We start from the raw sequence: 11,552 nt of genomic DNA, 5'->3' as shown, positions 1-11,552 counted from the left end.
GTGTAGTGTATAATTGTGCCAATAAGCATATCCAAACCAGAAAATATTCTGAATATTTTTATTGTTGACAGAATTCTCATCTATTGTTCAATGTTACTTGAAATTGAAAAACATTTTATTAGAAAAGAATTACCTTAATAACTACAACTAGTGCAAAGCAATTTTATCTTATACAAATTAAGAAGAGACAAATAGTATTATCAATCAATAAAAATTAGAAATGTTCTTTTGTGTATTAAAAAAAATAGAGAAGGTAATAAATAACATACAACAACTTCAATCTTATTATTTATTGATTGAAAAATTAGAATCGAAGTTTCTGGAAAAACCATTTGTTTTTACCTGACTTGTACCTGCAAAAATTATTCATCAATCATAAAATTATAAAAATCTCTATACATTGAAATAGATGTAAGCATGTTGCAATAAAAATGATACTTCATAAAAAATAAAACTGCCATGTTTATAGTTTGATGGAGGTAATATCATTACCTCTATCAAGCTTCATAAATAAGCTAATGTAAATTAATCAAAATAACTACTTGCCTATCAGAATATATTTTATTGGAATCCAATGACTTCAAAAATTTAAAAAATTTTCAGTTTTAAATATTCATACTATTACTTTGCAAAAATTTTTAAATATGTTCACAATAATTACCTTTGCTTCAGATATAAATAATTAATACTCAAAAAACAGACTAAATCCAATAATTCATAATAGACTTTTCTTTTAACTAGATATTATCACAATAAATAACAAAACAAGAAATGGCAAATAACCAAATTTAGTATGTCGATTTGATCTTGTAATTTTTTTACTATTTGTTTAAGTAATAGATTTATTGAAATAATAACTTGCATTGTTATATAATTTGATTCTTACCTTTCTTCAAATTTAACTCTTGTCTGAAATCTAATTTTTTTTCGTTTCATTGGATCTTTTAATTCTTTTGGTGTTATTTTATCCAGTTGGAGATCTACTGTGTATCTTGTAGGCATCAAATGATTATAATTCAAAACCTAAAGCATCACGTAATATTAATAATTAAAAAAAAATTAAAAAGTTAATGTTTTAAAAAGTTAATCTAGATTTATTTTATTTATTTTTATTAACTAACTTAAATGAAAATAAATCGATCATTGTGTTAAGAAAATATAACTACTTAATAAAATATTTATTTGTAATATATTTTGAATTTATTAATGCAATTATTACATACTTTCACAAAGGGCTTTATTTTGGATCTCTTATGTATTTTTGCCTTCCCCATTCGCTTATGGACCTTACGAGGATATCTATCAATGCCAGCTACTAATGCATGACCATATTGCTTATCCGTAGTCCCATCATCATAATTTTTCATCACAATAGCTTTTCTACCAGCATACCGTCCACTTAGGACCAGTACAACTTTCCCAATTTTCATGATTTTCACCATTGCAATAAGTTACTGAAAATGGAAATCCGAAATCATAAAAAACATTGATTTAAAAAAAATAAAATTTATCTAACTTTCAAAGTTACACATAACTTATATGTATTATGTGACAAAAAATTCAAGCAATCAAGTTTACCAAATGCAATTTAGAATAAAAATCTGTAACAATTAAATGCACTGATTGCAATGTATTAAAAATCTTAGAATACTAACTACGTGGTATACAGAAATAATTGGTTCAAAATGTAAACAGTACAATAAGTTTATTATAAGTTTTTAACGTTCAATGATAAACACACGTTGTTCATATTGATGACACATGGAAAAGCTTAGTTATTTTTTTTGTACTATTAGAAACTGAAAAATTTTCCGATAATATGAATCATTAAAGTACTAAAAAGCATATTCTACAAGATTACAGACTAGTCAATATTTTATTACTTTGATGATTACAGATTACTTAAACAATTTATTCAAAACGCACCTGAACAGTTCCACAGATTATCGAAAAAGAGTGAACAATACGAAGACAGGATCCATGCTAAAAGTAACCTTATTTGAAGATGACTGACCACAATCATTAAAGCGTGCCAGGTTGGATATACTGATTCCAGCGCCCCATCGCGGTAAAATTGTCAAAGTTTATACAACGGTTTCCGATCGAAAAATATTTCCTAGAGTCCCTACAAAATATTTCACTATTTTTTGCGATTCAGTCCAGGACCCTGGGATCCTGGGGAAGATTTTTCGATCGGAAATCCTGGTTTATGCATGTTCTTCGAACTCCGTTTATTTGGCAACAATGACTGAAATATCTATATTCATCAATAGTCAATATTCAATAATTAGTTTCAGTATTAATAATTAAATAACAATAAAATAAAAGAAACACTAGCTGGAAGATCTTTTAACATTGTATTTTTTAAAAGTTAGCGCCTATAATCTTTTGCTTTATATAATCGTAAAGTTAATTACAGAATTAGATTATTTATTAATGAAACTATAAAATTTGATTGTTTGTTCACAACAAATTCATTAAACAATAAATAAAGCATTTTGTACGCTTGCAGCCAGTGCTCTACTTAATTTGATGTATATGGGTAAATAATGTACTCTCAAAAAAATAACAAACAAGTCAACCGATAGTTCGTTTAATGAAATAATACTGCTCGTAATAAGAATTGATAGTTTATTAATTATTTATAAAATTAAAAATGTGAATCCATTTCTGTCTATTGTTAATAAATAACGTATACTAACTGGACTACTACGCATGCTCACTCGCTCTTTGTAGTTTCTTTTCTACTAGTCGCCCCCATTCAAGGTAGGGTTTTGATAGTTTATTTTGGAAATAAAGGGCTCTGCTTAAACTCAAAATGTGCAATTGGCTTCACTACGTATATACCAAAAACTGTTTTCAATTCTGCTATTCCACATTTCCCGAAATTTTGAGTGCAATTTAGAGTAAATAAGTCTATTTATTGAGCTATAATACACGAGCATTAAGAAATTTATATCTACATTTAGATATCTTAGATTTATTATTTTATTTAAATACATTTTATGATTTTGAGTGACTACTATAAAGCCAAAGGTAACAATTGATTATCAAGCAAATTTCCATGTAAGATAATAATGTAATATTTTATTGTTAAATATCTTGTACATGTATGTGCTCATGTGGGGATAGCGCATGAGCCAGCAACTGTCTCCGTCCACGAGTATGTCCTCCGAGGCACTACTTTTTGAGCGCTCTTGGTGTTCAGAATAAAAGCACCTTTCGAGTTCATTGACTGTTTAATTTGTTGCACCTGCCCTTGAAAATGCCAATCCGTCTAACACTTATTAATTAATATCTTTCAATAAAGTAATATTACTACTACAGAAGCATATGATTAATGTTGTCACGTTCGGATGCGACACGTCACTTATTCATGATACGAGGGTGGGTTAATACGCATCCCAACTTATATTGTACTAGCAAGCGTTACTATTAAATGGAGTGCAGCCGAAATTTCAGCTAGATTCATCGAGTAGTTCCGTTTTTATCGTCGATTAAAGTGAACAACTTTTGTTTCTTGTTAACAATGGAAAAAGTGAGTTCCGAGCGGTGATGAAACATTTCTATTTAAAAGGCCTTACACCGAAAAAAATAAAAACTGAAGTAGATGCAGTTCATGGTGTATCTGTCCCTGTGTTCGCAACTGTTTACAATATGGTAAATGAATTCAAACGTGGTCGTATATCGACTGCAGAATAACATCGTTCAGGCTATCCTGTAGACGGGAGCACTCCGGAAATGATCAATAAAATCTATGACATGGTGTTGAGTGACCGAAAAATAAAATTGACAGAAATAGTTGAGGCCACAAGATTCGGATTTCAAAAGGTATAATCATTTCTATTTTACATGAGAAATTGGAGATGAAAAAAATTTCGGCAAGATAGATACCGCGTGTGCTCTCAGTCGAGAATAGACGCAGTTGAGTGGTGGCTGTTGAGGCCCTGTTGACGCGCATCCACCGTAATCCGGACTACTTTCTGCGTCGATTCATAACTATAGACGAAACATGGATACACCACTACACTCCTGAGACGAAGAAATAGTAAAAACAGTGGATTGTGAAAGGTTAACCAGCTCCAAAGAAGGCGAAGACAATGAAAACGACCGGCAAGGTTATGGTTGCTGTTTTCTGGGATGCTCAAAGAATTATCTTCGTCGACTATTTAGAAAAAGAACAAACAATCATCGGAGAGTATTATGCGTCGTTGTTGGACCAATTAAGCGACAAAATAAACGAACACCGTCCTCATTTGAAACGAAAAAAAATTCTGTTTCATCAAGACAATGCACGAGTGGACACTTGCTTAGTTTCAATGGCTAAAATTAAGGAACTGAAATTCAAATTAGTAGACCATCCTCCGTATTTACCAGATTTGGCCCTTAGTCACTTTTTTTATTCACAAACCTAAAAAAGTGGTTTGACGGACAACGATTCATCTCGAACGAGGAGGTCATAACACAAACAAATTGCTATTTTGAAGAACATCCAAAATTTATTTTTCTGATGGCTTAAAAAAACTTAAAGGACGCCTGAAAAAGTGTATCGAGCTAAAAGGCGATTATGTTGAAAAATAAAAAAATCTACCAAATAAAAATTGTTTTTTTCTCTTTTTATAAGGACTTATTGACCTACCCTCGTATAAACAAGAAGGATACGACCACCTGGACTACAATCAAATGCTCAGGTACCTAGACAAAGAAATAACCTTCGGCCACCTCCACACTCGGTTTCTTGTTGAGGAAGACTTTGACTGAAAAGGGCTCGGGAAACCTCCAGCAACGTCTTGCCGAATCTGCGATGAGGACACCGCTCACTGGAAACGATGCCTCCAATGCGAACCAGCGATAAAGTACGCTCCCCCAGAAGAAGGCCTGGTGGTGGAAACGGGGTGTATCTGGCCTGAACATTATATGCTCTCCAATGTCCTAATATTTTTTATTCAATTATATAACCGAATTTTTATAATGTAACGCTGTATGTAACTTTTAATAAATATAAGTTCAAAATAATCTCTATTAACTTAACCCGAACGTGTTCCCAATCCTTATCTCTCCACACTATTGCAAGTTAAGATTCTGTTTAAAAAGAAATTCATTTTGCTATAAGATAATGAAAAAATGGATACTATAAAAATTATCTATGCTTTTTATATAATAACACATAAGCATCTGTCACAATTAAAGAATGCAACTATGATACGTTTTATATATTAATAAATACAAAAAAAGATGCAAAAGTATATAAGCACCACCGAAGTAGCTATAATCCGACATATAAAAGCTCTGCTCTACCAGTTGTTAACGTTCAGGAGAACATCAGTCACTTTGTTAACTATAGCTAAAAACTCCCGGAGGAGGGGCATGCACATCGATACGAAACGTATTATATAAGCGAATACTTATACGAAGGCGGAACTTTGAGACAATATCTTCTCCTGCAGGCGAAAGTTTGAGGCAAATCCGGCAGTTTGAAGCAATGTCTCAAACTTCCACGGTACTCGAGCGGCACTTTGAGCATAGGTTCAGACTACACGCGGAAGTTTCGGCATTCAGACGGAACTTTGAGACCAAATAAAGAGTTACATACGACAGGACTCATAAGTTACATAGAAAGATGTCTAAGAGTAATGATGTTATAGGAAATTTGAAAACTAAATCATAGAAAAATCATTACTAGGCTTCGAACAACATCTCTGAAATCATTAAATAGTTCAAACTAATTTTTTCCCTCTTATAATTAGCGATATGAATGCTCTATCCTAACTTGGTATGATAATCTATGATACCTTGATACTCGTACTAAGTAAGCTGCTGGCACAGAAAAAGCGTCTAAGACATCAATGTTATCGGAAATTTAAAAACTAAATCATTGAGAAATCATAACTGGACTTGGAGCAGCATCTCTCGATGACTTAATAGTTCAAATAAAATTTTTCCCTTTTATTTAGCGATATAACAGTCATGCATACCATAGCCCAAAGTTGGCTGCTGACATAGGAAAAACATCTAAGAAAAATGATGTTATTAGAAATCTCTCTCTCTCTCTATTATTTGATTTAACTATCTCTCTCTCTCTCTCTCTCTCTCTCTCTCTCTCTCTATATATATACAGGGTGGCCCATTTTAAGTGATCCACTCAGATATCTAGATTGGAGTGAGTTTTATCGAAAAAAGTTTCAGACAAAAGTTACTCAACTTTGAGGGGGCCATGTTTCTATGACCTTGGATTTGACCTTGGAGGTCATGTTCAAGGTCATTTCAAGGTCAACTTTGTTTTTTTAAATAGGAACCCCCATTTTTGACCCCGGATTCGGAAAGAGCGGGAAATTTTACGTCCAAAACGGTATTTTTTAATTTTTTTTCATGGCCTTGAGAAGGTCGATTTAAGGTCAAATGCTTGAAAAACTGCATAAAAGCGTTTTTTTAATTTTTAAGATATCGAAAAATGACCTCTACAAAATTTGTTCAGAACAGAGTGGGCCACCCAATGCACCAAAAACCTTTGACCTTTAACCTCATTTTGAAGGTCATTTCAAGGTCGAAGTGTTTTTTGTAATGGAAATCCCTCTTTTTAACCCCGGATACGCACATAGCGCGAAATCCGACGTTTGGATAAGGTATTGTGTTGAGTTTCGCGCTATGTGCGAATCCGGGGTCAAAAAGAGGGGTTTCCATTACAAAAAACACTTCGACCTTGAAATGACCTTCAAAATGAGGTTAAAGGTCAAAGGTTTTTGGTGCATTGGGTGGCCCACTCTGTTCTGAACAAATTTTGTAGAGGTCATTTTTCGATATCTTAAAAATTAAAAAAACGCTTTTATGCAGTTTTTCAAGCATTTGACCTTAAATCGACCTTCTCAAGGCCATGAAAAAAAATTAAAAAATACCGTTTTGGACGTAAAATTTCCCGCTCTTTCCGAATCCGGGGTCAAAAATGGGGGTTCCTATTTAAAAAAACAAAGTTGACCTTGAAATGACCTTGAACATGACCTCCAAGGTCAAATCCAAGGTCATAGAAACATGGCCCCCTCAAAGTTGAGTAACTTTTGTCTGAAACTTTTTTCGATAAAACTCACTCCAATCTAGATATCTGAGTGGATCACTTAAAATGGGCCACCCTGTATATATATATATATATATATATCACTCGTTTTAATTTTTCTTTCTACTGTCTGTCACATCTATTTTTCGCGCTATCTACTGAATTTTCTCTTTCTGTCTCTCTATCTCTCTCACTATTCTTTAATTTATATAACTGTCTCTCTTTGGTTTTCATTAATTTTTCCACTTTCTTTTTTTCTCTCCTTTTTCTGTCTCTCTGTCTCGCTCTCTCGTTTTCTTCTCTCAAGTAGTAACCAAGCCGATAATATTGCGGAACATATAACGTCACTTCATATTCTTTCTCTTTAATTTTGATGGTGTACCCTCCTGTGAGAGGCACGTTTACGTTAAAAAAATTTACTGTAGCTTATGTAGAATAATAATATCTGCATTTGAGACTCCGTTCGTTTCGTACAGATACCGATTTATATTATTTGATTCAAGATGTTTTAAAACATTTTTTTGAACATAATAGTATTTTAATTTAATATTGAAAGTAAAATTATACTTGCAAAAAGAGTAAAATATTTATCGACACGGAAATTTTGTACATATAATTTAATTGCAAATAGATTGTCACGTATTATTCTACACGTCATAACTGTACATTTAAATGTTTCTTGAATATGAAAGTTAAACATGTAAACGTGCAAATTATTACCTAACATGATAAATGTTGTACGAGGTGTGTTCAAAAAATAACGAGAATTTTCGTTTTATGAAAAAAATATTTATTTATTCATCTACATTAATGTTGTCGCCTTCAAAGTAGTCCCCTTTGGATACAATACACTTATGCCAACGCTTTTTCCAATCCTCGAAACACTTTTGAAACTCGATCTTTGTAATAGCTTTTGGCTCTTTCAGCGATTCGCTTTTAATGTCATCTATGTTTGTAAAACGACGGCCTTTTAATGTTCTCTTTATTTTTGGAAATAGCAAAAAGTCACATAGAGCCATATCTGGCGAATATGGAGGCTGAGGCATCGTTACAGTTTCGTTTTTGGCCAAAAATTCACGAACAAGCAATGAAGTGTGAGCAGGCGCATTATCGTGGTGCAAAAGCCATGAATTGTTTTGCCACAAATCCGGGCGTTTTTTTCGGATTGCTTCACGCAAACGACGTTGAACTTGTAGGTAGTACTGCTTATTGATTGTTTGACCTTGTGGCAAGAATTCATAATGCACTATGCCATTAAAATCGAAGAACACAGTGAGCATAACCTTCACATTCGACCGTACTTGTCGAGCCTTTTTCGGTCTTGGCGATCCAGAATGCCTCCACTGGGACGATTGAGCCTTAGTTTCAACATCATATCCGTAAACCTATGTTTCGTCACCTGTTATAACACGTTTTAGTAGGTCTGCATCGTTATTGACTTCATTTAGCGACTCCTGAGCAACTTCCATTCGCCGCTGTTTTTGTTCGAAATTCAACAATTTTGGAACGAATTTTGCTGCCACACGTTTCATACCCAAAACATTCGAAAAAATTTGATGGCATGAGCCAACTGATATGCCAACATCATCAGCGACTTCTCTGATTGTGATTCGGCGATCGATCATAACCATTTCTTTCACTTTTTTCACGTTTTCATCGGTTGTTGATGTGCTTGGGCGTCCGGGTCGTTCGTCATCTTCAACGTTTTCGTGGCCATCTTGGAAACGCTTATACCACTCATAAATCCTTGCTTTACTCTGTAACGTCGGGCCGTTTATTAGCAATAAATTATTTTTTTTCCCTCATGTACTTTTGTGTAGCTTAAATTTTAACTCGGTAAACTAGCGAAGGAGAGCCTTCAGCTGAAGCAGCTGGAGGACACGTGAAAATAGTCGTCCCTTTATCGCGCGCTTTCCGATGTTTACCTCGCACGATCATAAAGTTTTTTGAGTAGGTTTAGATAAAGAGTAAAGGAGCCGCGGAATTCCACCTGCATCCTGTTACTCGATTTCACCCAAAAGATTTCCACTTTTAGAAGTCAAAACTTTTGCTATATAAAAAAACCTTAATAACTAATTTTACATAAATGAATCGGGAAAATAACAGCATGATAGGAAAATTTCGCAGCTTCTTGAAACCTCCCACACACTTTCTGATTAGAAACATAGTTGCCGCGCAATCATTGAAAATAACTCGAAGTTTTAAAATTACAAATTAGAAAAATGAGGTAAATAATCGAAAACAGTTACTTGAACGAATTTTAGCAAATCAGTTATACAGTCCACAATTAAATAATACTCTTTTTTCGTTCGAATTTATTTAAACAACGAAGTGAGTTAATTAATTAAGTTACTAATTGTAAACATGTAGGATCAACAGATTTTCGCGTAAAATATGTTAAATAATAAGGAACTTGCGTTATTTTTAAGAATTAATTGTAATAATTTTATATAATAAATAACTTAATAATTATAAGAGAAACTGTACTAAAATTGGTACTTGGAGAGTCATCTAGCGAGATAAGGCCCAAACTCTTGAACGCGCGCCCCCAATTCTCACCACGCCCCCGAACCAATTAGGGCCCGAAATCCGAAAGAGAAAAGGAGGGAAAATCTCGGTTGGCCAATTAAAATTCACTGGCATTTCCACTCTTCCCAAATTTCGAGGGACTGAAAGAGGGATTTTCCTCCCAACCACCCCCAGGGTTTAAAAGGGCATGCGCAAGCGAAAATCGCTCTCTCACGCTCTCACGCTCTCACGCTCCACACAAGCTTTTAAGTGCATCTTATTGACCAAGTGCCAGGTCCAGATTGACTTCTCCAGTACCAATTAACTAAATAAAAGAAAAGTAAGTTGAAACAAAATTTTATTCACTATCTCTCCTTTTCCTCTTCTTGTTAGAGTAGCTGATCGAAACTCGTGAAAAATAGGTCTTTGAAAAAGTATTTCAACAGGAATTGGGATACTTTTTCAATAAGACAGTCGCGCCGTTAAACTAAAATAAAATACTTTTTATGTGATAATTCCGGCAAGGTTTGGGATTTTCACATCCAAGTCCCGATTCCATTGGACCCTGGTGTTTGATGGAAGGCTTGTAGTCCAGTTTAATTTTTTCACTCTTTCTACGCGAAACGCGAAGTAGAAAAGCTCTAATTCTCCAATCGCTCGTCCCGGTTTAAGCGTACGCACGCAAACCAAATAGAGCGCCTGAGATTACGTCCACCTCAGACGTACCTAAGATAGTGACCCGGATGTCACAACTCATAGCAGACTCACTATATGCCTTTGTTAACATTTGACAAACTTTACTACACTTTATTTCATTTTTTACGCAAAATTTAATACAAATTCTTTGATCCATTTTTTTTCACAAACGAAAATCGCCGAGCTCGAAAAACACGTCTAACGTTAGCGGCTGCCACTTAAAAAGTAAGCAATGAATATTGCTGAAAATTTTATCGTACTTCAGGGGCATGTGTACCATCATAATAAAAAAAAATTTTATACAAGCGGACTCTCCAAACCCGCGAAATTTAAAAATTCTCGTTACTTTTTGAACACACCTCGTATATCAGTCACAGTCATGACGCCGAGTGGAACGGAGCCGCCCGACGGCTCACTCCATAAGCACTACAAATGTTATTCTAATGTAAAAGTAGGTACGGTAGTTTGCATCGTTTGTGGAAATTTCACACATAAGAAGTAGTGGTAAAAATAAATGATGGCAGCTTCATTAAAATAATAAACAACTCTTTCGTGATATGTCAAGACATACAGACCTGGTACTAACTTTCCAAATACTATATGGCACACTAACAGAACAAACAGCAAATAAAAACTGTAAGTAGAGAACAAATTAGACAAGAAATACTAAAAGAAATAGGACATGAAAAACAAGATTCAGATGGTCAAATAATGGAAACAACTACCTTCGAAAATTACGATGATTTACATGCATTAAAACTAGAAAATATCTTATTAAAAGAACTTTACAAAGAAACTAAAGAAATAAATAAATTACTACGTAGTAAGAATTAATTCTTACAATGCTATCATAAAATTATCAATGAGGAGCTTGTCAGTAAGTTGATGAATCAATATTAACCATTTGCTATAAAATGTACTGATTAATTTTTTTCTACTTATTTTAGAATTTAAAAATAAGCATACTGTTATACATACACCAAAATTGATATATTGGTATGTGTATAAAGAGAAACTTTGCTTAGTTATGTGTGTCGATAGTGTTCGAGAGCATACATTAAACTACTTAAAATATTCATTCGAGGAGTAGAATTATATAGAAAAATTGCATTGTTTTAAGAAATCTTTTATAATTTTGGGAGTTATTTCATTTGAATTAACTAATAAATTTTTGATTCAATAATAAACTAATTAACTAGTAAATTTTTGTAGTTAAATGTGTTTGATTTATGATTTTTGTATTTAGTTTTGTACTTATGTTTCTATCTCTATTTATACAGCTAGATTATATGTAGTGCAA

At 33.4% G+C, this 11,552-nt stretch overlaps 1 protein-coding gene across 1 annotated transcript; it reads right to left on the bottom strand.

The window, feature by feature from the left end:
- Window positions 1-201: 201 nt before the first annotated feature.
- LOC131675476 (large ribosomal subunit protein eL27) lies at window positions 202-2,045 on the bottom strand. Its single transcript, XM_058954471.1, has 4 exons — window positions 1,927-2,045; window positions 1,224-1,454; window positions 887-1,023; window positions 202-353 (listed from the first exon to the last, which is right to left on the bottom strand). The coding sequence occupies exons 2-4, from the start codon at window positions 1,440-1,442 to the stop codon at window positions 305-307; spliced, it is 405 nt and encodes a 134-aa protein (XP_058810454.1). The 5' UTR covers window positions 1,443-1,454; window positions 1,927-2,045; the 3' UTR covers window positions 202-304.
- Between the last annotated feature and the right edge of the window lie 9,507 nt (window positions 2,046-11,552).

The sequence above is a fragment of the Phymastichus coffea genome, unplaced genomic scaffold (assembly GCF_024137745.1).
Source record: "Phymastichus coffea isolate CEN01 unplaced genomic scaffold, Cenicafe_Pcof_1.1 PCOF00023, whole genome shotgun sequence".
Taxonomy (NCBI): domain Eukaryota; kingdom Metazoa; phylum Arthropoda; class Insecta; order Hymenoptera; family Eulophidae; genus Phymastichus; species Phymastichus coffea.
The sequence above is the reverse complement of the archived record's forward strand: the minus strand, read 5'-3'. Positions and strand labels throughout refer to the sequence as shown.